The sequence below is a fragment of the Varroa jacobsoni genome, unplaced genomic scaffold, assembly GCF_002532875.2.
Source record: "Varroa jacobsoni isolate VJ856 unplaced genomic scaffold, vjacob_1.0 scaffold_1130, whole genome shotgun sequence".
In the NCBI taxonomy this organism is placed as follows: domain Eukaryota; kingdom Metazoa; phylum Arthropoda; class Arachnida; order Mesostigmata; family Varroidae; genus Varroa; species Varroa jacobsoni.
In genome coordinates this window covers 22,082-49,927 of record NW_019214032.1, presented here as the reverse complement: position 1 = coordinate 49,927, position 27,846 = coordinate 22,082, and the positions used below count along the sequence as shown (strand labels likewise).

General features: G+C 38.7%; 2 protein-coding genes and 2 long non-coding RNA genes across 4 annotated transcripts in view; 2 read left to right on the top strand and 2 right to left on the bottom strand.

Annotated features, from left to right (window-relative positions):
* Window positions 1-15,997, bottom strand: LOC111266942 (troponin I 4; the record flags this gene model as incomplete). Its single annotated transcript, XM_086971143.1, is given in 8 exon segments — window positions 1-160; window positions 395-515; window positions 865-1,039; window positions 1,479-1,533; window positions 1,921-1,992; window positions 2,833-2,958; window positions 10,514-10,533; window positions 15,871-15,997. Coding segments are annotated over 8 exon segments (741 nt in total). The 5' UTR covers window positions 15,983-15,997.
* On the top strand, window positions 5,036-6,336 carry LOC111266943 (uncharacterized). Its single transcript, XR_002684336.1, has 2 exons — window positions 5,036-5,653; window positions 6,195-6,336. It is a non-coding gene; the product is annotated as an uncharacterized LOC111266943 (long non-coding RNA).
* Window positions 15,998-19,420: 3,423 nt separating the features above from the next.
* On the bottom strand, window positions 19,421-20,065 carry LOC111266944 (uncharacterized). The gene has a single exon (XM_022844809.1). It carries the CDS (start codon window positions 20,063-20,065, stop codon window positions 19,421-19,423), a length of 645 nt encoding a protein of 214 aa, XP_022700544.1.
* Window positions 20,066-26,158: 6,093 nt separating this feature from the next.
* LOC111266939 (uncharacterized) overlaps window positions 26,159-27,846 on the top strand; it is a 3,202-nt gene continuing 1,514 nt past the window's right edge. Inside the window, exon 1 of the long non-coding RNA XR_002684333.2 lies at window positions 26,159-26,543. This is a non-coding gene — a long non-coding RNA (uncharacterized LOC111266939). The remainder of the gene's footprint in view (window positions 26,544-27,846) is intronic.

Sequence of the window (27,846 nt, the reverse complement as noted above, 5' to 3'; positions counted from 1 at the left end):
TATATGGAAAGTTATATTCAGAAACAGAAGGTGAGGCAATCCACCCTTATTGACGCAGTGGTTCTTATAACATTCGATATTGCTTTTTTAATGCCGCATTTTACAGTTCGGTGACGCCATCCGGACAGGATTTCTGTGAGGCCCATTTAGGCCTTTCTGCCTGCAACAAAAAACGTCGAAAAAACCAACTGTAAAAAGTTAATTGGAGCCTAAGCAAGTGCGTTTAAATTATATGGAATTGGAACTAATAAGGAACAATGGGTTCTAAGAATTTCAAAGCGCTTTTGCCGACATCGATTTTAGTAATAAAGGCTTCCTGACCCTCGCCGCTTTTGAAATTACTTTTCGATTTATTAAAAGGACGGTATAAATACGCCATTGGACTTTTACAGACCTTATCTTTCTCCTCGAGTTTCACTTTTTTTTTCACAGCCTTCAATGATTGCCGACTGAAGTGCAAACTTTCAGTAGCTCCACCATCGCTCGCTTTGATGCACTTTTTCAGCTTGTCAAATCTAACATACACGCAAAAAATAAAGTTATATGATAAGGCAAGAAATAGACACGTATACACACACACATCTATATATACATACTGAACCAGAAAGGAAATGCATAGGGTTTGCGGTACACATAACCTCCTTTAATTACTACTAATAATGCGCACAAATCAGCATTTTACTAAGACGAGTTAAAAAAACAAGATATATTTTCCGACAACGGACGTGATTCCAACGTTGTGTATTACAGTATTAGCAGTGTTAATCACCAGCTTAACTGAATTTCTGAAAATTCATCTTGAGTTAATCTTAGCTAGAGTGATTAAAGTCTACTCTTCAGTGACTATAACTGGGCCGAACTCACTTGGAAATCTTTTTGAGTACAGGTTTAACGAATTTTCCTCTCAGCTCGTTGACCTGTATGGTAAGTTCGTTCAGCATGAAATCGTTCTGACGAACTTCATATTCAAGGTCGTATTTAGCTTCTTCTAAAACGACAATGCGAGCGTGATATCCTGACATAACCGATTGAAGTTCCTCTAAAAACAGAGTACTTCTTCCATTAATATGCATCGTCTGTTGCCATGCTATAGCTAGTAAAAAGCCGCTCCTGTACAAAGCATCAAGACTTCATTGAAGCTTAATAAATAAGATTTGCGTGATAGACGTCCAGTCTCAATCTCATTCTAAATAGACATGTTTTAAGTGAACCTGAATAGGAAACAACCATAAAGCGTCGCTACCTTTGAAGTGATTGTTTTTTTTTTTTTTCTAGACAAGTTTGTGTATTTGTTCTGTCTATACAGCTCAGCTAAACATCTGCAGACGAAAAGATGCCAACAACACATGACGCATGTTTTTGTCTATTAGTTTCTGCGATCATATCTGACAAACATGAATATGAATGGAAGCATCTTTTGTTATATACTTCGATGTCTAGTAGTTTTCATAGTTGTGAAAGACAATTAAGATACGAACTGATATCGAAGACACGGTCTAAATCTGCCGGTTGGCCACAGCGCTCTGCGATCACCTAATGCAAAAACATGTCCAATCGAACGAATCGTTTAAAAGCCGTATTATATCGTTTTGTCAATTATTAACATTATTGAAATTACTGAAAGTTCCGATTCGCGTCATAATAAACTTTAGTTTTCTTGATCTATTTGATTAAATTATTTTCTCACTGAATCAGCCTTGGATGTATAATACCCCCTTCGCTTTACTCATGCAGTTCATGTGTTTTCTTGCATATTGCTTGGTTTCTATTAGTTTTATTATTTACTTCATTTTATTTAATGAGTTTCATAAAAATGTGCTTAATCTGGTTAACAGTATTCTCCGATTGCTTGTTTGATGCACTTTGATAGACCAAATGCACAACACATATAGCAGAGTAATGCGAAAGCTTGGAAGATACCTTCTTTCGTAGCACGGTCTTCCTTTCTAACTCTCGGAGAACTGCTGCTTGGTTCGCCTCACGAAGGAGCTTCTGTGAAACGATAAACACAAATAGATCAATCAAGGCCAGTCCTTCTTACATAGTTAGGCCTAGTGAAGTTTGTTTCTATGATTATAAATATATCTTTGAAAACCTGGCTTGCCTTCATTTCGGTTTTCGTGTACAAATGTAGTAGCCATGAGAACTCGTAAGTGTATTACATGTACCCTATAGCGTTAGGTATAATTGAGTGCTATACTTTACATTCGGCCACTAGTTATTATTATTGATATCACTGACGTGAAACGACAACTGATATGAAGATAATATGGTAACTGTATCAGCGCGTTTGATAAAGCAGAGATTTAAAATTACTGTTTCAGTGGAGCTCTCTACTGGCCAGTAAAATAGGTCAGACAGGGGTTCTGCCTTAAAGTCAATAGCTAAAAATTTCTATTGGTTAAAGTGGATTTAGGCTGTTTAGTTAGGATTAACTTTCATATTTTAGCTGAGGTAGCCTTGTTTCTATGCGTTACAGATACAACTGCGATTTTTTTAGCGTACGGTTCTATCAACAACGACTTTTTATTACGTAACGAGTTGCTTTACGCTGACATTCTTCTTATGGTTGTATGACATCATGCAAACTACGTTAAAAGTTATGGAAACAGTTAGAGTTATGGTTATAATGTGTCAACCTGAATGATACGGTCGTTGATTTCGCACAACAAGAAAGCTGTCAGGTGAAGCGCGTGTGGATTCACTTTCCAGATCTATTTTACTATGAAATGTATTTTTGTATCGTATGCATAATTTTTGAGATATAAACATACAAGTCGATGATACTAATTTGGTTACAGCCAGCAACGCTTACACGAAGTATACAATTACCTTTAGCTTTTTCTTGCGTTCGGCTGTGAGAAATCCTGATGCTTTCTTTTTTTTTGAAGCTTCCTCAAGGCGCTTTCGCACCTCAGACTTAAGCTTCTCGCGATGCTCCATCTTAACACGTTCCGCCTAAAATGAGTACAATTAGAAAATTGATTTGAACTCCACTTCACAAAAGTATCCGAGTTCTTCACAAAAGAATACATTAACGAAATGCTCCATAAGGGAGTCTATCGAAAGTTTTATTTCATACACTTTATACAAACACGGCTGAGTATAAAACGTGCTCTCCAACATATCTTGTCACTAGGTAATGGTCATATGTACACCTGCAGATCCTTTAAGGTGTACTAAGAGTGGCACTTTTGGGTAGCTGTGTGACATTCAATGTTTTCGTCGATAAAGATTTCTTTACCTTACAGCCGAATACTTATTTGAAAATGTGACTATGTAAAAGTCCGATTCAGGTAAAATGATGTTAGGCATACAAAAGGCGCACTGGTTCGCTACTGTTGATACGACTTAAACAATAATAAACTAACAAAAATAAATAAAAGTTAAAAACAATAATAAAAAAATACACCTCCACCTTTTCAAAGTTTCAACTTTAAGAAGTTGGAGGTGTATTTTTCAATGTAATTTAGAATACCAACATAAAATTACCCTGATACTCCGATATGCGCCCTTGTCCAATAGTTACTATTTATTTATAATTATGCTAGGAATTTATAGATTGGGTAGTTTATTTTTTTTTTTTAAATTCTATCCTTTATAGCGACTCGTCACTTCAAATGTCGATCGTGACATTTTTTTTGGCAGTGACAGTTGAAATCAATATACGGTCGGTACTTAGATGTCGATGTTAGTCCGAAATCAACTCATACGGAAGCCATCTTACAGAGAGGAACGATCTCTACATTATTAAACTGGAGAAACTATACGTCCAGTTGAATACAGAAACTATAGATCGGTGTCATCTATTGTTATCCGGGCCACAACCTAAATTATCGATTCAAAAATGGGCGCTGGTCGTTTCCATTTAACAAAGTATCGTTAAAAGGTTCGGACGGTTTCATCATGGACACGAAATATGAAAAGTGAAAACAAGCAAAATAGGCTTAAATCTATGCTACACCTTTATATATTATTAGAACAATAATCTTAGGAAGATGAATCCGTTTGATTGATTGTTTCTATAAATCTTTGAATCAGAGTAGAGTATAAAATTTAGACGCAAAGAATCGATTGAGTGGAAAACTTCCAAATTTAGCCGAACGTATAATTTTGAAATGTTTTATACAATGTAGTTCACAAATATAACGGCATAAATCTATTGTGTTTGCTCCTTTTTCATATTAACTGTCAAATGTTATAGAAATTAATCCCGGTTATAAGAATAGATTTCTGGAATTTGATCTGTTAGGATTACCTGTGAGGTTGATGAAAGTAAACGGGCTTATAAAAATAGTTTTTGGTCCTCCGAAATGGTTTTGATAAAAATATATCATCAAATAACATCTTAGTGCTTATTCGTAGAAAAGAAAAATAGTCTCTGACAGCATTTGTGGTCTAATCTACAATAAACAGCGTTACAGCAGCCCTTCAAAAAAGATAGCGAAGCGGTAGGGTTGTCTATCACTGTAGCAGATAGGGTTTTGAACTGTTTCTAGCTACGGCGGGTTTTGACGGATTGGGTTAATATGAATGCCACGATTTTCTTCAGTCATGAAATGAGCTCTGGTGGTGATACTGATAGAAGCATCTCCTCTTCCGTACAGTTCAAATTGAAGTTAAAGCTGCTTAGATTGATCGAATGCAAAACTAGGCACGGTAACAGTGTATGTGTCAACTACGATCATTTGTGATTATTTTCTATTAAGAACGGTACTCCGTAAAATGTTCACTCATTTTATTTACGCGATAATACTCACTTCATCCATGGCGTAACGACAGTCAATCCTGTGTTGAACAGTATCTCACGTATAACGTTTTTAAGCGCCTTGCGCAGTCCGTTCTGTAGCCTCTAAGAAAATTTTCAAGGTAGTTGAATAAACACGGTGTCCATTTACCCCTCTCCTAGTGGCAAGTCGAAGACACCGATGCGCCTTTGTGCAACACTTCACCAAAACATCCGAACCATACCAGTTTACGAGGGCGACCCTTCTAATAGCTCTCCTCCATAGATAGGAATCTAACGGTAATGACTGGATGAGCAGGCAATGTATATTCCGCGTCCCTGTATTTTGCCTGGTAGTGGCTACGGTGAGCGGCGACGACGACTACGAGATAGTCTATAAAGGAAGCACTCGCTTTCTTTCTTAGTGATGCTTTATGCCGATTGATCTTACGATCCCGGCAAAACTCTCGAACAAACAAACCTCAGCGAATCGTACCAGCTAATAACAAGGTTCTACCATTTTAATATGAAGAATAAGCGCACATCATCTACCCTAAACCGGTCGAGTCCACATCGATATCGTTTTTATGGTTGTTAGCCATTATTTTTGCTACGTGATGGTCCCATACACGCTGTTGCCAGGGCTGGTTGTGATGGACGAGTTTAATGTGACCTTTCTCCCACTTTGCACCAGAACTCTTGCAGTTTCACTACAGATTTCGTATAACTGTGCGGACTCTCAACGGCGCGCACGACGCCGATGTTTATTTCTGAGGCCTCTCTGAGCAACCCAAGGACACTCGGACCGACGAATCGGTGGAAACAAATAACTCGAGCAGAATTACGAGTTCAGTTCATTCTATACATTAAAAAAATTTGCACTGTATTAAAATTACGTTGAACGAAAGAAAATCAACCTATAACGAGGTAATCAAATATGAGTTTTGTAGAGTTCTACTTGCTTAAACAATCATTTTTATGTGTAATTGTTAGAACTAACGAGAGAAACGGTTTAAGTATATAGAGACAGCCATACGTATATTTCCTTATCTCGCGTGATCTTTCTCCGTCCTTTGAAAGAGGTTAGCTTACTGCATAGAACCTCATACTGGCCCAAAAGTGCTCGTCCTCAAAGCTTTGTTTAATCAACCACTCACGCAGGTTTATCGAAATTGTAATAATCAATATTTTAGTTCCATACAGAATTCAAGTCTTACTAATACCCTGACAAAAACCGTCTGATACTCTGCTACTTTCACCGATGAAACATAACTGCAGAGCTTGCTTATGGAAATAGGTCACGTGTTTTGCACAGTTATGACTGTATGTAAACTACAGGCCTGTAAGTGCTTACCTGAACTATCAAGAACAAAGCAAATTATTCAAAAAAGCCAAAGCAGCCTTTTTTTTTCATATATGACAAATACATATTAGCGCAAACGATAATACATTTTGCTATTCATTGCAGGCCCACCAATCCATAGGACGGTATTACAATAATGATTAAGGAAACTAGGCTTAGAAGCTAAAAAACGACTATTTAGAAAACCGATGTCAATTATTGTTGAGTAGAAAAATACAGCTGATCATCTTGAGATATTGATACGATACGTGCTATTTCTGTGTTTTAATGATACATCGTACACTGTGATAATTTGTTCTAAATAAGCTATCCTGCCACTCAATAGGTTGAGAAGGGTTAATGTACGAACCTCCGGCATCGGTCGTCCTTATTTTTATGCTCTCAATTTAACAACTTATGCCTAAAAACTCATCACTCTAATATGAGCAACATACGAGAACTTGACCCTCGAAAAAAGTAAAGTTTCGAAATGACGACGCGTAAGTGCAATCGCGAAGCAACACCGAAATCACTTTCACAATATCACGTTGCTACGCTCTGCTTCGGGTAATTGTATCATCCCTCACTACCAACAAATCAGAGTTTTTTTTTGCCCTGGCGTTATCTTCGTGAACTAAACTCTTCAGAAAATTTCTTTCGCGAATTGTCCGTTCCAAGCTTTTGCGTGCCCATACCTGAACGTCTGTTATCCGAAAATATGAGGATCGCTAACGCGTTCTGGCAATGAGATGAGAGTTAAAATTTCCGGAACCGTCCCTGTCCACGCCAGTGTAATGTAACCGCGCGGGCTTGTAAAAGTTATTTCAGGCTGAATGTATTTCCATTCCATTGTGAAATTTGTTTACTAAGTTTAAGGTACGGCATCATAGACGTCACTTTTGTCAGTCATCTGTATATAAAATAATTTACATAAGCTCTGTTGGAGCGTACGCGCGTATTATTATACACGTATCGTATAATAATAATAATAATGCTAATATTAATAACGCTTGTATCGTGACTCATGTGCTTATTCTTCTATGTGGAACCTAATTGGCCTTCCTTTGCAGACGTACTTTTTTTTTCGAAATTTACGAAAAACAAATTTACATTGAAAAACCGAGATAGTTTACAGGCATTAGCGTACAGGAAAGCCCTAGACTTCCATGACCTATGTAAGAATTAGTGTGTCAACTGATTGTCAGAGATTGTGGCTATCAAGTCACAAGTAACAAATTACACTCACTGATTCTGAACCCCCTACTCAGGGGACGCAAAAAGGTCATTATTTGAAGGACCTCCCGATACAACTCCATATTATGCTACTGTACTTTAAGAGCCATCTGACTCCTCGAAATAACTCTGTTGTGTTAAATATGATCAGCTTAAATCATTCATGGATTACACATATATGACGGGTTTGAGATAAAGACTGCTTGCTACAAGAAATGGGCATGGATATTTCAATATTAATGAATAGTGTTCAAGGTTGCACGATATTACTGTATTACATTACATACACCTGTTCAAACTTCGACAACAAGTTTTAACCCAAATAATGAGCATATCTACTTCTTAAAGGCGAGATCATTATTTTTATCATTTGGTTAGCACGGCTGTCATCTGAGCAAGCTAAAATGAACCTATTTATCGGCGAGTCTCCTATTTTCCTCAACCCATACTTCACTCACTCGACTCGTTCGAAAACCACTCATCTTCTCTGATAGCATAAGATACAATGTTGCATTTGAAGAAACTACACTCGATGCATTCCACATTGAGCTATAATGACAGAATATCATGATTCTATGCTGAGATAGTAATTCAGGACACAGCACAGATGCTGCTATTCTATCGAATTGACCAATATATTTCTCACTGCCTCATAAGGCTACTTCATTTCGAGGTTCGCCATTGTGATGAGCTTCGTAATTTGCCATATAAGAGTTGGAAAGGGATAGACCGCATGTAATAGCATAATAAATTAGGTCGACTGGTGCGGGGATTTAATCGTATCATGGCTTCCTCTGTCGGTCATTAAATGAACAATGCCTTCGCTAATGTAAGTGTGGTGACCCCCCCCCAGTTAGGAGATCGGATATTTCAATCTGGGAGTATTTTCCTCACCATGATAGACTGTGTAGCAGTACACGTTGATTTCAAAATTATGAGTAGTTCAAGCTTGCCTACTTGTATGCTATACGTTGAGCTAACCTATCACTTTTGTAACATACGACTTCTTAGTTTATCTTATAAGGCGTTATTGTGCATAGATAAAAGCTTATTTGCTGTGTTTCGAATTTAATAAATTTTCATCAGGTATTGGCTTACAAGACGCGCATAGGCCTATCAGATGCGAACTAGGCCTGCACTAAATATGATGAGGTTATCGACAAAAACGACGACACCGAAAATCGTGTGTATGCAAAGCGTATATAAAAGAGCCATGATTGTAAGTACAGATTTTAATGCAGTTCCTCATATTATGATTACTGGTTGGTATGATGTAACGATTTAGACAATTGCGTGTACCGCACGTGCTACTCGCACTTTCACGTATTCCTTATTATGATCAACGGTAAATTACGTTAACGCTAAATTATCGGCATTTTGGTGTTTTCCGACATTAGCGCCGACCTCCTATGCACCGCTCGCAGATGAATGATCCGTTTCACTTTCCAACTAAAGCTTATTAAAGGTGTGACAGACTAGATGAAGATGGTTAGTACAGAAAAGCAATCTGAATAGTTCCGATCGTGGGAAGTGCAGACGCGGATATCGGCCGTCCAGTGCGATGATCCCATGCAACAGTCACTGCTCACTATACCGCGAGGTCGTGCACGTAGTTATGTATATGATATTGGAAAGCAGAGGAATCGTGAGAGCAGGCAATTTCTCGTTGGTGCTGATATAGTTGCTTTCGGAAGGAAATTGCTCGTATTTACAAATAGTATTGTCGAAAAAAAGCGAGCCAAGACAGAGAAATCGGTCGCTAAATTGTCGGAAGCAGCGATGTGAGCTGAGAAGGACAACTGGAAATCAGCTACTCTCCTCGCAGTCACCGTGCGCTGTTTATGTGCCTTCTACATGTAGAACATATTCGTGAATTAAGTTGAAGTAAAAATCAACCAAATCAAGAAAATCGGATCGACTGTTGTAGATTCAGGTTCTTGTCGCCTCGGTGATTTTTTTTTCTGTTTGCTTAAACTTAATAAGGTGGCCTGTTCTGTCAGGATTGGCACTTACAAAATAGGATGTTTCTCGTTTTTCTCAGCAGTACTTCAACTTGACTAGTTCGACTATTGCGTATGGGCAAACTTTTTTCGTCGATTGGAGTATCAATACCTTTCCTGTGCGCGACTCCGGCGATTTATTCGAATGCTAAAAAGCAATATATTTGCCTATGATGAAAAAATACACATATATGAGTCTATAAAGACTCGATAGGAGTACAATTTGAACTTACATCTAGATTATAGATTTCTTTAGTTCTCTTTGCCTTCGAATAAAATTAAAAAACCTCCAGTTACAAATTGCTGTCGATATTTCTAGTGTTAAAAGAAACTTGTTCCTCTATTCCTTATGAACAAAACGTATGAGTCCAATTAACTGAATAATCTTATTTAAACAGGTGTATGTTTGCTATAAACCATAGCTTAGACCACAGCTTCAACCCACCTATGTACATAGCTTGTATGTTTATCGAAGCTAAGTGCTCAAATATTTTACAATATAATACGCTACAACGGACATACATTTTGGCAGTACAGACATAGATGCCTGCTTGCGTACTTCCACAATTAATCATCTAGGCATTTCAGTTAACTGTGGTCATATTGGGGTGACTATGCTCTCCTGTACACTGAGAGGTACGTTGCTTTGGCGAGACAAGCGTCGTCTACCGTACGCGCTCTGTCATTATCCGTTCCTGGGTCTTCCCAGAGCTAGACAAATATATATACGTAAATGGGATTGGGCACGGCGCCAGGTGTGAATGTGCTCTTAAATCAACTAACGGCTTCGGCCAACAGGACGTCCAGTATAGCGACAACAATTCGTATCGTCTATTGCATGGAGATATCAATGTGAAATATTAAACTAGCGGCAGCCATCCGACTATCGGACACAAGATGCTGAAATCATTCTTCGACAACAATGAAGCCACACTAGGATTGAGTGGAGAATCTCGTAGCCGATTGGGAAGAAAATAGAGGTATAATTCCTCTTATAACAAAGCCATTTGATGCATATTGCAGTGAGCCGTGACTGCGGTGCGTTCTATTGGTATAGGATCCAAAGCTCTACATCAACATCACTGTGTTAGACAGACGAAGTGCACGGATCCAATAGAACTTAGCCAAGAGCGTTTGTCGATAGTGAACTCGAAACCGCTGTCGTCACCATCAAAGACTACGTTGTACTATATGCTACATGACCTTACGTACCTTGTGATGCACCCGAACGTCTGAAACGTAAAATTGAGCCGCGTAAGAAAGAAAAAACGTTTCCGGGTTCATATTTGCGTAAGCAGCTCAAATTAGTGAATATGATCCGTTAAATTAACAATATTATATATATATATATTAATTGTTGATAATATCGGAATTTTTAAAACGAGTCAAACGGTAATTGCGACCGTAATGTAGAAACGAGGTTGAATGCCCTAAATTTGTGTACCCATCCTGGTTCTCCCTTTGGTTTAAAATTGTAAATTTTAAATAGATAGGTTATTCAATGTATGTGTCAAATAAAATAGATGTGATGCACCGTTTTCAGGTTTCGAACAAACGAATATCCATTTTCAAAAATAATAGCCCCTGACAATGTGATATCACTTAATTGTCGAGGAGAGCCTGGTAAAGTATGTTGTCCGATTTTATTGATGTGTTTGAAACAATCGCAGAGTAGCAAGTAGTCGTATAAACGTCAGAAACATCCAACTTGTTTTACAAACTTCGTAGAAGTAAAGCTTTTTTTTTTTTTGAAATTCGGTCAGAGTTTTTTTTATTACATTCAAAACGACGGCTTATGCAGACACATTAAATGAATGCGCCGTATATTTTTGTTGTAGCAACTAGCTATCATTACTGAAACACAAACCTGCATAGGTCTCGGACTGTACGTATATGAAATTAGTTCACTTGACTTAGTTTTTCATTTTTCGTAATAATAACAATTTACATATTGCTTATTTTCTCAACTTATCAAGCCGGCAAACTTTTTCGTAGTTCATGTTAAACAATGAAATCATTATTATAACTGTGGTCATGCAGGGAACTATCCGTCTGATGGGAAGCATACCCGGATACTCGAAACGTAAATTTTTGATGATCACACGAAACAGGTGATTCCGGAAAATCGTTGACGAAGTAAAGAGATTTAAAAGGCGAGAATAAACATTTCGCATGACACTTGTCGACTTACTTACTTACACCTTCTCCATTCTGCCGGTTACAAAATATCAGTGCTTATATTTAAGTACGGCAGCCCATGCTCCGTTCAGGAATTCGAAGTTATCCACGAGTTAAGAAGAAGACTCTGCGCTTTTGTCGATATCCATCTAAAGCTGTAGCCGTTCCAAGAGTACAGGAAGTATATTCATCATGTCTGGTTTCTCAACATCAAAATAGCATAATTCAAATAATTTCCATTATATCCAGCAACCTAAATGCTCATTTAGGTTAGTAAAATATTTTACAACTTCCTTTCATATAAGCTGCTATACTACTGGAAATCAAAAAGTATGTGAGGTGCAGGGACAGCAAGTGCTCAGCTGCCCACAAGAATTAAGCGGCGTACTGTAGATATCAGGCATTTCTTTAATTTTTGCGAAAAACAATTGTAACCCGTGGATCAATTATCTTTTTGCTAGTGACATCACCGGCATAGCACATTAACTGAACAAACTTTAGCCATCATGTGCAGGGGTAACAGATGGAGGTATATAAGAAAATTGCATTATGTGGTGTCTCATGGGCCCACCAATGCACATCATGCGAGTTAAATATGACATTCATAGTGAAGGTAAAGGGAATAAGTGAATGTAGTTGGGTTACATTTTAATTAAAAAAATCAACGACAGAACTCTACACACAGCGATATCTTGTATTGATTGCGACAAAATTATAGGAACGGATGGACTCCGAGTAGTTCAAATAAATAATTTATCCTTCAAACTATTCTTACGTAACCTTATTTAAACTATACTGTAGCATTGTGAGTTAACCTAGAGAACTGTCCCATTAAAATTCGGAAGAAAAACCTAATTTGTGAACTTCGCGGTACACCCTTAGATGTACAATGCAAGAACAACCTTCCGCACATTTACCAACATGATTTAAAAAGGTCAACATCTGAGAACGATTCTCTTTCTGAGAAACTTTTAATCGGCGTTGTTTCTTTTTAATAGAAGGTGAAACTTTGCATCACACTGTTCCTTTCCTAAGAATGACATAACAAGTTTAAAACAAAACATTCGTCTATGGCTTTTCTATTCACTGCTCGCCGTCGATTCATTTCAATGACTAGTTGTTATAATCCCGCTAGTTGTTGACAGTAGAGCTCCGAATCAATTGTTTTGTCAGCGGCAGCAGAAACTCATAATGCATCGTCTGCTTTGGCGTCAGGCTGGGCTTTACCACCGGTTGTAAAGCACTTTTCTATTACATCATCACAGCACAATATTGTCATATGTGACTTCAATATTCCTCACCGATAATCAACTGCTTTAGGAATGACTCAATTACGTTAGCTTTATAAAGAGTTGTACAGATGGAAATACGTTTGAATAGATACTTCTGCATCGATTCGTCTGCCAGGTAAACATTGAGGTAATTAGTTTTTCAATAGTTCAAAACTACTCGGTGGTCGATATTTAGCTTCTTATCATTGTCATGGCTATTCACGTGCCGCTCAACTCTTGCGATGAACCTTTTCGGAAGTTGGCCGACCAGTACGACAAGTGTATTTTACACAAAAATTTTCAGAATGGAAGTGGCAGTAGCACGTTTGGGCCATTTCGCTTGATAATGCATGTTGATCATAAACACATCGCAAACCTTTTTATGTGCCCGAGCAGATTTTGTGCCAATATCGTAATATACAGCTAAATTTTTCAGAAATATCAGTCATCTTTAGGGCACTTTTTCTTAAGAAAGTCTCAAATGAAGATATTCTAAAAAATATCAGCACACCTACTACTGCTCCAGATCTCAGCTTTTAAGTGACAGCGCTGACGCAGCGTAACTTGAATATGATTTATCTATCTAGAAAAACGGTCGATACATTTTCGACAGCCTAACTTAACGTAAAGCTGGCATTGTTGTACTTGTGTGGTTATGTATCAAGGATCAACCTTGATGTACACAGACTGGAATATATTGTTTTTATTTCACTTCTATTTGAGGTGAGCAACAATGAGATTAATATCATTATTGTTGAGTTTCTGGCAAGTTTAATAGCAAGTAGCGTTAATAAGCCGGAAGCAATGCTTAATAATGATAATAATTAATTTTTCACCTAATAGGCGCACTTTTCAGTCCATACATTCTTATTCATCATTATCTCTAATGCGAGTACAGATTTAACATGTTCATGTACTAGTAGTGTGATAATCATGTAAATATTGTGTGGCGAGAAAAACAAACCAGAACAACGTACAGCCGTCTAAGCCGAGCTAGCTTGGATGTATTCAAGTGACGGATGCGATTCGAGCGCCGGTCCTAGCGGGTTTGAGAAGCCGCGCGAAACAATCAGGATGTCATTAATCGAATGTTATATCCAGAGACGTATCACGCATTTCGCTTCCAGTAATAATTTGCTCATCGTAAATTTCCACACGAAATCACGGAATTGCTTTTTTTTGTTAACAATCTATTCAAATGTTGAAACATACAGTTTGCAGTCGCTGGACGCAATAGATACAACAAATCAAATAGCTACTAACAGCGGAGTAAATAAACGAAGTATTTGTATGGCGTCCTCAACACCAATCGATTAATCCGAGTGTTACTACGACATCTGCCTGGAGCACTATTTTGTTCTGACATTTCCTATTTGTCTATCTGGACCCGTTCTACATGTCTGGCTTGTGGCGACTGGCGTAGGCGTGCAGCCTCTAGCATACACGAACCGATAAGCGTTACCAGAACAAGCTATACGTACAGATATGCAGGAAAGGATCTTATGAATTTCCATCAGTTTACTTAAGCGTTATGGATGCTAATGTTCCATCAGATGTATGGTATACTCGGCAATCTTAAAAAGAAATTACATGAGGCGTAAATGGAAAAGACTAGATTTGTTAAGGTACGAAAGGTATATATATATATATATTAGCGTTGGAAGTGAATTAATCTCGAACTTGGGTACCTCTATACTTTTAACTTATGCCTCCATAACAATGTTTAGTATGATGTATTTAATACGGTTTAAAAAAAAACAATGTTTTTTTTCAGGATGCAGAATTAAAATTCGTTTGGCAGATCCATCAGACTAGCAGTTTGCGCTAACAGAAATATATTTATAGGGTGCACAGACATTAGAATGCCTCTGCACCCTATTTATACAAATACCCTGGATTTATATCAGTTGTCTCATATCCTAAGCGTTATAGAAGTGCCCGCACGACTTGCCATAGACTTCCATAATCAGTTTCGTTACACAAAAGCAAAAAGACTTTAGAAAAACATCTTGGAATAATAGCGTTTCACATTCAGTTTTCGTTTTAAAGTTCTCTGTTGAATTAATGTACAGAAGCACATTTATGAGTTGCCTTTCTCAAGCAACAATGATGGTTGGTGTGATAAAGCACCATGCCAAAAATGCGATTTCGATACCATACCATTTACCATTACCTAGACAGATCTTCTACTCAGAACGAAAAATTGAAAACGTTTCCTATTTAAAGAAATCTCCACGGCTCACTCGTGTTTCTCCGATATAAACCGTATTATAGTTGGAGTGAAGGCAATATTCTATGAAACTGGATTCAACTATACGCCACTTACTTTCCCTGTCTCTAGTCGCTAAAAACTGTGGTCCCGACGTGGGCACTTCTGAAACGGACGCGGAGAGAGGCTTGTCCGATGACCACAAACAGCAACTAAATCTAATGTAAATAATAAGCACGAAAGGGTACGAAATAATTCAACAGACCACGATCTTTTCGAACAGAACCTACATTTATCATTCATATCGATATGGGTAGAACTGGAGATGTTCTACAAACATCACCTGGATTTGTATATCAATTATACAAGATATTCTATAGTATCGAAATGCTTCTAAAACGATTTTTACCAATATACTTCATGGTCAAGTGCTAGATAATAAACACATCCTCCTTGTTCCTTGGTCACAGTTAAAGAAACGCAATTCACTTCCGCGAAATATCTATGCGATTATTATTTATAGCCAAGCGACTGAAAAGCCCAATGCATGCCATTAGTGCTCCTCGGCGGCGGCAAATCGAACCAGCTCGTCTCTAAAGATCCATTCTATTACCTGCCAATAGAACAAAGCTGATCTGATATGACGTCAAGTGGAAAATAAAGAGGGTGTATAACAAACTGGCTGCTTATGGCCAATGGCTTTCGTTTGCAGGCCGGAAACGGCATGTCTGTCATATATTCGCGATTATGTTTTCAGATACCTTTCGTGTTTCTCTTTTTTAATGAATCGTAGTATATTAGCTTCTGCGCAAATCATCTATGTAGCATTTATATATATATATGGGCACCGAACTAAAGATCACAGCTTGTCCAATAATTAGCACTTTACTAACGGCTAAACACTGACCGACCTTTACTGACAGGCACAGGACAAAGGTTTTTAATTTTAGACCCCTGAGAAGAACAACGTCGAAATATTCTCCAATAATTGAGCACACAGTGCACGCACTTTACGGAAATCATATGACTGACCCAGTGGCACAATCTGAATAATCCTTTGTTACACGACACATACTTTGGCTCTGTTCCACGGGTGGAGCAGCTCTATATGACGTCTACCACGAAAGCGTCATAGAAGTGATCGCACGACTAGCCAGAACCAATGAGACGAATCACAAAGATTTTGTTGTTAAAAAAACCGCTTCGCGCACGGTTAAGCATTGGATGGACGAGGGGTAGTGTATGATACAGCAGCTGATAATACCTGTGTAACGAAAATTCGGAGCAACTAAAGGTTCTCATATGTTATAACAAACGGATAATGATGATACATACGGCAGTTGCAGCAAAAACAGAACAATCTCATGCACTCTAACAGACATCTATAGAAATGGGAATTATATAAGGGATATTTGCTCGACTAGCTTTGAGTTCAGATTTATCAGGTAAAAATCTGGACCCATTTGTGCCAAAACGCTCTTTCCTTCGGTAAGCTAATGGCCTTTGCCTGGCATGACAAAATCGCAACTACAGTTTCTGCTGTATTTCTGTCTTCAAGGGTAACTGTTTCATGCTGTAATTAAACATGTTATAGTGTGATAACCCTAACGTCACAGATTACGTCACAAACCTGCAGAGGTGCAGGTTTTCTGAAACTTTGCACTCTTAGCCTTGAAAGTGTTCGGTAATCTAGTACGGTCCTCTGCCGTACGGTTTAACATAAGGCTGCCAAAGTATTAGTCCGTTATTCGTTACAAAGCCCCTCCAAAGTGGTGCAATGCAGACGTTGATCTGCTGCATTGATAACTGATTAGCGTCGGTCCGCCTTAGGAGGTTCAGGCAGTTTTTGGGGCACGTCTATGCAGTTGAAACAAACACCATCGATTTCAATAGGGATATGGATTGAGAATTCCAATGTTTTTTTTTTTCATAGAACCTGTATACAAGCATCAGGTATGCTGACCACAAGTGTATCAACAGGTGACTAAACCACCCCCTGAACCTTCGAAGGTTAACAAGGTCGACTTCCTGGCAATTCAAAGGCTCAGTTCTGCTATAGTCTCATACATCTATGTCACTATTGAATGTGTATAGTAGTTACTTAGCTTTCACATGTCTACTATTTGTGCTTTGAAACAGCTGTTAGTCTGGAAATTTTCAATTTATTAACCACGAACATCGCTACGTCGAGTCTCGCTAACTGGATGCTGCACGATTTGCACGAATAAAAATAAAAAGTCCAAGTTACTTATAAACGTATTGATTTCAGCCCAAACCCGAAAGCTCATTACGGCCAGTTAAATACAAATTAGATGTTGAATGGTAACAGCAGACGTAAAAGTCGAACTAATTTTTGGTTATGATACAAACAGGAATTATTTTATATGTTCATCTGAGTTTTTGCTGTATTTCTGTCTTCAAGGGTAACTGTTATAACACCATCACGCAGATTAGTTTTACCCTGTGTGTTTATGCTACTATGTTCCCTCTTGGCGAGGGTTCACAAGAATGCCACAAGTACTTTCAGTCTATAATGACGAAAAAAAAAAAGATTTTTTGAAAGTAAAATATAATCTGATGTACCATCTAGATATTTTACACTAGTCAGTGTTTCGACTCGGCTACAAAATAAAAAGCTTTGTTTATAGCTATTTCAGATTTTTCAGATTTATAAAATAACCACTTTTATAGCCACTATAGATTATTGCTCGAAAGATGACGATTGTTAAGTGTTATTTATCTTGTGCCCAGCACTGTTTGAACACAAAAACAGATTGAACTTTCTTATTGAGACCTTTCAAAACGAAACATTTTGATTTCATAATAAAGTACATATAAAAATAATTCTCTTTATTCGTATAAATTTTACTTACTAGGCAGATTCATTAGGCAGTTGTCAAAAGAGCCTAGAAGCCCGTCCACAACATACATACATGCATGTACGTTCTGCATACGTATAGCTACTCCTCTGCACGTTACGAGTACACAGTAAATGATTACCTGCTGTGTTGAGCATAGAGGATTAATCCAATTTCAAGCGTTTGACTTGCCAAGTCAAAATCAGCCATATCGTACCAGAGCGGACAATTTGTAGATGAACAAATTGTATTGTGATTAGTTAGCTACTAGTATAATAGGGTTTTGCAAGCAAGCTAACTTCATCCCGTCGAAACTGTATAACGTTACGAACGTGTTACTGACAATACAGCCAGATTAGTTGTAGAAATTCGACCTCGTCGCTCCTAACTTTCACTTCGCCACCCTTCGAATATAATAAGATCCGAGACACTCAATGAAATAATGGGAAAACAGCTAAGACAACTAATGAGTATATGAGGTTTATGCATCGATGGCTAGAAAATGAGGTTTCACAAGTTGCCGCCATAATAATTAATTCGAACGGCGGCAGAAGAACTTTCTAATGATTGAATTTATATTCTTTTTGTACTAACACTTGAAACTTTACGACCGCCCTGCGTGCATAGCCTTGCAATACTGCACAATGTAGGCTAAGATACGGAACTAAACATAATGGCTGTTGCTTATTGCTAATTATAAATGACCGCACGAGGAGTCATCATTTTTTCCAATGAAATATCGAAGTTATTCGAATTAGCTGGTTTATGAAAGCGCTATCACAAACACCAACGGGACCTATTCTTTTGACAGCCATGTTTTGTCATCACTAGTTATATTTTCGTTAGCTGGCGATCTGGCTTACTGCTTACTATTGGTTAATGATGTTTGATATATCAGGCTATCTTTAAAAGAGGAATGGAAAATTAGGCTCTCATTTGTAACTATCTAAACGATAAGGACAGTTGGCCCCGTTATGTCGGTGTGTTTCTTCGAAAGTAGTAGCTACAAACCTTATCAAAAGTTGATTTGTTTACATGTTCTAGTTATTGTCTAATCGCTTAGAGCTGACCGATCTTACTTGAAACACTACTCATGCAGGACACGTCCATAACCAATGACCTCATTTCCTGACAAACCGCTGGGAGAAAGACACTACTGGCAAGATAGCATTTTTCACTAGATTCAATGATCGACCGTACGTGTCTCGGAGCTAAAACTTGTGTGTGTGTGTGTGTTCTTATGTACGTGTACATATGTATACTATCCACTAACTCTGCATTGAATTCGAGCTGTTGTGTGCCGATTAGCTGAGATATCACTCAATCGCCAAATGAAACTTGAGGGCATTGGAACGGCGCAATACGCTGACTATCTGCGTTGGGTATTTTCATAGAGTTCTGTGGTACCATTCTATGTAACAACCAAAGCAATCAGTTTAATTTCTGTAAATGCCAATAACGAGTATTTGCACGTTGCCCCATGTTGTTTTCCTAAACTTTAGCTCATAGTTCTTCGAACGAACACGCTATCACCATTACTTATTGTCTTCTGAAAATACTGGGGCAATTTGACAACAAGTACATTGATCAATAGGCAAAATGTTCAATTAAGAGGCAATTTTAGCTGGAAAGCATCAACATTAGTAGGGTAATATCCGGGAATTCGCTCATGCCGTATGAATCCGAATTTTTCATACAGGTGTAACGAGGCCCGATTGTTCACCTCTGTGTGCAATATGATTTCATTGACGCGTTCACTTTTCAGTAACTGGATCGCGCGCCTCATAAGGTTACAAGCTATTTTGCGTTTACGGTAATTCTCGTCAACAGCCAGGTAAGCAATGGTGGCTCGCACTTCCGATCCTGGCTGGCATTCAAGTCTGAATAGGATACAGCCGACAAGCTTCTGCTTGTCTGTGGCTAGCACGCACGCCAAGCTTGGATACATTCGGAGGTACGAGTCGATGTAAACCCAATAGGCTTGGGGAAAGCACCTATGGAGTAGTTCCGTAATTATTGTCAGATTAGGCAATAGCGGTACCGTATCATAGTCTATCCCACCCATTGTAGCCAATTGTGTGCTTGAGATAGAGGGACCATTGCATGTTTTGGTCGCCGCTGGCGAGACTGTCGGCGTTTTCTCGCGTGATCCATCAATAGCTTGAAAATCCGTGCTTAGCGTAGCTGCAGCCAACCGTGTAGTGCTTTCATCGGCACTTTCACTCCGTAGGTCTGTACTAATTTTCATAATTTTTTTTCTACCACAAGCCGCTCAAAAAGACATCGTTGTTTTTTCAAGAATTAATGTTTTGCTAAATTGTATGAGGTATGGTTTTTTATGATGGATGGGCCAGTTTCTGATATTAATGCTATGAGTAGCCGCGGGTCAGTTCAGCCAAGGACAATCGATAGTGCCGATGGGGTACGTGCTCCGCCACTTGCAAAACGGTGTTTCAACACCTGCATCCGCATTGCGTAGTCACTTTTCTGTTTTGTTACGGTGACTATACTTTTATATATCCTCAGATTTAACTTGTTCTGACACCTGCGTTTGTTGATGGCAAATAGGTCTGCGCTTTAAAAAACTACTGAGATGAAAATATTTTGCTCCTGCGAATTTGACCATAAAACATTGTATGGCCTTATGAATGAGCAGCTTTTGTTGGGAACTGATTCTTTCTTTTTTCAATTGCTGAACGAACCTTCACAAGTAGTGTAATATATTTCAAAAGGATTAAAGGGACGGCACGAAGCGTACGCAGACCCATAATTAACTGTCTTGATACCTTACTTGATAATTATCATTAGTAGACAAATTTCTATTTATTACTATTATTAACACAGCGAAAGAGAGCATTTCGTATTGTTAGCGTACCGGAAACGGCCGACAATCTGCAAGTTGCAGTTTGCAGACGGAGGCCGAAGTGATTCGATATGGGTGATATGATGACATGACTCCTCAACTGACAGTTCTAACATATTAGTAGCAGACAAAAGTTCTCTCGGACATGATCTGCTTTTTAAACTAAAGGAGTAACCTTAAGTTAGTAATCAAGTGTAAGGTCCTATCCATGTGTGCGATCTTAATGTGTATAATTCCTCCATCTTGTTTCCGGTACATTGCGTGTTTGACTCATAAGGAAAAGTTGAAAATTATTAATAAACTTTAGTAGCTGTTACTATATTAAAGGGGTAACTATATTAAAGACCTTATTTAAACCTTTAATTATTCAATCAGTCTGACTAATTTTAGTAGGCAACTGTTGAAAAATCAAACCGTATATTAAAAAAATAATTATTTTTTTCAAATGAAATACACTATCTAAATAAGTGTCCCATGCGGATTATCCACACAATGAGTAAAATCGTTTTACCTGTTGACACGTTGTGACCGATCCGACCTCCGTGTGCTAATCTAATATTTAAACACGTTCCGGTGACAGCCTCAACTCGTGTGGCAAGCTCTCACTACTTATTAAAGAACATCAACCCTCTTGTCAAAATCGTCAAAGATTCGGTCTATGGTCACTTCTTCTAACGCACACCCATAAGCGCCATCAAGCTAATGGAGATGATATATTCTGGTGTATTCAAGTTACATATTGAATTTTTTTCTCGCACTTCGCCATGATAATGTGCTATGGCATACAATATACATATGTAATGACAAGAATGCTAGTAATAAAAATACCGACATGTGTAAACAAGCAAGATTTTTAACACGATCGATAAGTACTACGAAAATTCAATCAAAACATTTGACAAAGGGTCTACTAACTTGAATGAACACGGTAAGTATACTATTCAACATGCTAATAATGTGCCGCGAAGGTTTGGATGCTTGGATGAAATAACTCGTCTAATTTTAGGCAGAATTTAACTCCACGTCATAAATGAAAACTTTGGTTATTGTTTTGGGGGGTAAATAATGAATATTTCTTTCCCGTTTTTCTACGTCCAACAATAGTTTCAGTTTTTCAGATCAACTTACCTAAAGTGAATCAAATCTATATAAGCCCATGTGTCTGGAGGGCCAATTGGCTATGCATTTGTAAACATACGGCACAAACGTGACATTAGCTTGCCGAGAGACGAGTTTATTATAGTTATAGAATGTTGGTGCATTGATGCTGACGATGATGGGCCGTTCGAGGTCGGCCCCAGGCACCATTGATATGCGCACAGGATAATGTGACCTTCCCCACATCAAGCCTATTTTGCTGTGTAAGTTACTTGCCTGAAGCGGCCTTTTTATTATGCAGGCGTAGCCGATAAGTTAGCTACCACTACTATCGCTTGCAATAATGACTTCGAAGAAGCTGCAATAATCATATGAAGGCGGAAAGCAGCGTCGACGGATTAAGGTGTTTCATTCCGTCCACCTTCATATCCACGGTTTCCTTACCAGCCTCTGTGTTGCTTCTCCCCGTCGAATGCCACTGGGGACATCAACGATTGTCTGTTCTTTGGCAACATCAATGACCGTGAACATTGCGGGCTTCTGACCTATACTTAGGCTAACAACCCAAATACTACATGGTACACAAATGGTGACAGTACACATGATCTTGAGGGCAAATGTTTGCTTGCCATCGGAGGACAGGCGGGTATTGTTGTCTAACAGAATTACGTGACGATTATCTCCTTACGCAAAAGGTCTGAACTTTGTTTTATTGGATTATTTCTCTCGAGTTGACTTGCGTTATTGATGCGAAACAGTGCAGCGTGAAAATGTGTCACGATACTCAGCTTTTTCGGTGTGTAGAATTATTAGCATAGAGTATCGATGCTTTTCGTACGAGCAGTGGTTGCTAAAGCTACTCCATTAGTTGATTCATTCACTTATTGGCTTTTTATAACATGTATCTCACGAAGTTCCTAGGAAGTTCCGGTGCAGAGTGGAAACAGCTGAATGAATCTAGAGAATAGCACGGCTAAGACAGATTCAACAGGCATAAGTACGTGGTTAGCAGATGTCTGCTTAGGGATTAATTCGTTGCCAGCAACAGTTTAATAGACGAGACGATGGAAATGCTGAATAACAAAATAAACATATACGCAGATATCTATTTCTTTATAAGTTCCAATTTCATTGCAATAAATCGATAGATAGATAGATAAATCAAATATTGTGTATAATCTTATCGTTAGTCTACTAGAGAAGTGAGGCTTTTATATTATCGAGTCTATGCCCCCATTCGAAGAATACCTTTAACAATGCCTAAAGGCAATGCCATCATTTCCGCAGAGTTGACAATTTTCAGGTTCATTATGCCACCCTCTTCATAACGCCATTTCTGAATAAGGATAATTCTGTTAATAGATCTGTCCTTTTAAGTATACTGTGAACGCGTGAACAGTACCCTTCTCCGAGAAGGCAGACGAAAACCTTCTGGCCTGTCGGCAGTTAGGACAGGCTGTCGGTCCACGCAAATACATAATTTGTCTATTTCAATGTTAAGCAGTCCATGATCCACGTGCATTCAGGCTAGCCAGACAGCGGTTGTAAATTTGCAAATGCATAGGCTTCGTAATAATATATGATATTATTAGAGTGGCCCATATTCTACAGAGATATATGTATCCCATTGCCGGGTATGTTGAGCCGATTATGCGTGCCTATACGTGGACCCACTGTTTACTAAGCTGTGCCAACGAGCCGCTTGCAAGGCTCGATGGGCTAAGTGGTGTTGGAATGAAGACTACGTAGTCAGCATTCACGTACATTGAGGCATCGTCATTCTTAAACAATGTCCAGAATCTCATTCGGATGGCTTCCCTAATATTACGCCAAAGGCCTTATCGATCAATTTTCCTGTGCGGACAATTGGCAGTATTGCACGTACAGATAACACATCTCCGGGTTGTTTCCTAAGAGCTTAAATTGTTTTAGATGATTTTATTTTCTATGAAACTAGGCTTTGAATGATTACGTTCACATATATACGTATATATATATATATTGAGCGGTGCGCGGGTGCGGTTACATTGAAAACGTCAAACGCCGTTTCTCTAGATTAGCTTCCTGGACATATATACAACGGTTAATTCGAAACCTCGTTGCCGTTAGTGATTGTGAAGAGCTGAAGAACGGGTCTTTTCTGTCACGTGTCTGTCACAATGAAGTGCACAGGTCTTGTATGTAGACTGTTAGCTTTGAAGCGACTTGCAGTCGCAGCAGCGGAATTATTTACTGTGATTCTACGAAGGGAGAGTACTGTGCTGCCTGAAAATATTATGTATTATAATACAGACATACATTGCGCAGCTCATACGAAAATGAGGGGCACGTTATTAAACGAAGCGGACCTTTTGCGAGCGGCCGCAAGGAAACACCTACCAAAGGTTACCAGCGGTGTGTTATATTGTAACGCCCGACCATTTATAAACTGGAGCTTTAAAGCACACCCTGAAGCAAATAGCAAATTTTGCTTGAGAGGAGAAACACACACTAAAACAAATTCTATCAGTTGACTAAATTGAACGTCCTGCTATCTGGAGTTATGAGTTTCGAAGGTACGGTTCAAGCTAGCATTTGGATTCGGGCTCAGAAACGTTAACAAGTGTTTATAATGGATGAAGCAATGGGATCCCATGTTAACTGCCGTTCATGTGATAGTAAAAGAAATAGGGCGTCGTTCGTCGGCAATGCAAATTCATTTTTTCCATTGCCGTGGTTCTTGCCTACGGTCGGCCTTGATACGGCTCTTCATTATTGGCTCAAGGATTTACCAGGATAAAGAGATCCATACGGCTCAAATGGATCGTCATGTATTAGGATCAATAAAGTGCATTTTTTGAAAAATACCTAATCTGTGGCGCTGATGGCCTATGAACATTTAGAAGAGGTAAGTGATCGCTTCGAAAAAGAAAAGTATTTGAAATATTGGGGCGTCCTTGCTGATGTTTGAGCCAGTTGGAGAGGTTAGTACTCGATAGCATGTGTACAATATACGCCTATAATAGCGGTTGGATGAGGTGAATCAACTTCGTCTTAAAATTAAGTTCTAAATAAAAGTTCATATTGATAAGTCGGAGTCTGGGATGATGAATATGCGACTAATGCACTGAATTGCCACACGGAGTGAGTCTCCCGAATGATCTGGTTCATGGCTAGGTATTGTGTCGTTACGGTCGTTTAGGGAGGCTATGAAGGGTTCAGTAGTCCAAATAAGATCTCCAATAAAAATACTGTTAATTCGGTCAGCTTTGCTATTAGTTGGCTTTAAACGAGGTACGCACAATATTACCCGACACAGTATAGGGCCGGTATCTGAGCAATATGGAACGCACGAGGGGTACCACTATTGGAGGTAACCGAACTGAAATATATGCGGCCTTTCGCTGTCTTGTCAAATATCCTAGATAGCGTCCTGTGTAACAACTGGTGCTAGATACGTCCTGTGTAGAGCCGACAAGGATCCACTCAGCGAAACCTTAATAGTTTGTCATTTAATAAGTATAGGAATTGTATTATTGATTTGATATACAGCCATATATCGATAAAGCAGGGATTTCAAAGCACTATTGTACGCCAGTGCACCGTGGAAAGTCTATCTTGTATTGTAAATGTCTTGGACATTCCTGAAATAAAGCAATGTACACTTGCCGACCAGGCGTGTTTTCTACTTGGTCAAAACAATACCGTGTACTTATAGAAAGCATGAGCTTTGCTTGTAAAATAGTACCATTCATGCTATAAAACGTAATTAGATAACACGAAATTATACATCGTTTAATTGTAAAGGTAACGCGGCGATGCTTTGCATAATTCTATTGGATTAGAACTCTAACTAGCAAATAAGTCTGGGAAGGGAATCCTATTTTCTGTCATTTAAAAAAATAGATAATTTAAAAAGCGCCTTTTTTCCGTGAGGGCCAGTTTCTCCATTTCGACAATAATATTACAATCGTAGTGCTAAATGACGTTTCCTTTTGCCAAATTCCAGCTCTCAGCCAAATCCATATCTCTTATTGTTACTGCTTCAAAGTTTCAAAGTTATTCAACTATGCGCTGAAATTTTAATTAAGTTTTACAGGACGTCAATTCCCTAATACCTTAATCAATCAACTTGTACTAGTATTTAAAAATAAAACATTGTCGGTCTTCGTTCTCTGAGTATCACACGGGGCCCGGGGAAGGAGGGACTTAAAATGCTCAATCGCAAAAACCAAGATACTATTTTTCGAACTTTCTAGTCTTCCATATGATACACCGAAGCTATTACTGCCTTTCGCTTTACCACACGGTCGCGTAGCTGTTATAACAATATTCCAGTACCGCTTGTAACGATAAACTAACAGTTATGCCTCTTTCTATTTGTAGACCCTCACATCGACAAAATCACATGTCTGCCGGTTGATGCAATATTTCATATTTGTTTCTACAAATTTTTGATCAGCTGTTTGCTTACGGTTGCCGCCCGATACGGCGCAAGCCGACAAGTCACCAACAATTTGTCCTGAGCCACAGCTCATCTCATTCAGTCCTAAGTAGCTTTTCTGAAACCAAATCTAACCCCTATGACTCGGTGTTGCCGACGGCCAAAGGAGGACAGCTGTCAAAGGTTGACGTTTTGCTATAATCGAAACTTGTTTCAGATAGGGAGAAACTGGTTTGAGTGCCGATTCAGAAGTTGTACTGTGAGTGGAATTCCGGACATTAGTTTGCCCTGAAGTGCTGTGATCGTTGCGTATGATCGTGTGTGGATCATATATAAAGCATGGTACATTTTTATCTCACTCATAATATACAGTAATTGATTCTTCAAAACTATGTTTGGACTATTGAGAATGAAACATTTACACAATTCCGTGTCGTAATAGTCTGATAAAGTTTACACCCTTTTAACAGCAAAATCAACACCATAATCCCGTGCATCAACTCCCGATGCTTCTTCACAATTGAGCTTGACGCGTAACAACACGTCAGTTAGATTTTTTTTTTGTGTCTCTAATTCGTGTAATCTATAAATGACTATTCCGCTAATTACTGCATAACAGAGCTGAAAGCCGTGTCCGTTCAACAGAATGATGACCTACGTACAATTGTCTTGTTCTAGTTTGAAACTAATGCTTAGGTAGAACAGGTTTACCAGTTGGGTTGGCTGTAGTGAATACCAGGAAAGGAATATCTCTGTTGATCTCCCAAATGCCTCGCTATCCAGTTCGACGGGTTCGAGACAAGTTGGCGCGAAACAAGACGGACACAAAAAAACGGCTAAGGCTATTGTCAAGCTGAACAAAATATGACATTCTTTTTGTTAGTCGTACGCTATGGATACATACGGTGCATGGCCTACAATAGATAGGGCGAACATACTTTGGGCTTCTCATTCACCGAATGCAGCTAAATGGATCTCTAGTTGGGTTTTAGAAGAAACAGGTCGGCCCAGGGAATAAGGCTGATATCACACTGTCACCCGCCCAGCTATAGCGATAAAAATAAAGTTAACACACGTTAGATTATTTTTCTATGTCGCTTTCGTTTCCGTTTTGGTGAGATGCTATCTAGCAATAATGGCGAAAAGTCTAGCATTTTGTAGCTACGTAATATCTATCAACGGATTTAAAACCGAACCCGTATATGAGTATTAATAGAAATAGGCATGTCTAGACGAGATATTATCAATTATTGTTCGTTGCTAAACGTATTTATTCAATAGAAGGGGTTCAACATTGACTAAATTTGGTTTTGCCCCTGAGAACTGCTCGTTAATCAAGTTCTTAGATATGACATCATTTTCATATGGTCGAGCGGCTCTAACGAAAACTTTCGACGGAGATTTATAATTGACACCCAAGTGGAAATAGCTGGTTGATAACTTGGGAATAGGGTATTGGCCCCCTATCTTTTTGGGATATTTCCCGCAAAAATAATAATACCTGTAGCTGTTGGTCCGTCGTCCGTCCGCTGGTCGAATAACATACGATTTGTTCGCTTAGCGAGTATGTCATCAAACTGTTCGGCTTCTACCGTTGCTGCTAAGGGCCGACTGCCCCTGTTTATTGTATATTGTTAGACAATAT

Bases quoted from the DNA above. Each gene is read 5' to 3' on its own strand.
- LOC111266944 (XM_022844809.1), bottom strand. From the start codon at position 20,065: ATGAAAATTAGTACAGACCTACGGAGTGAAAGTGCCGATGAAAGCACT.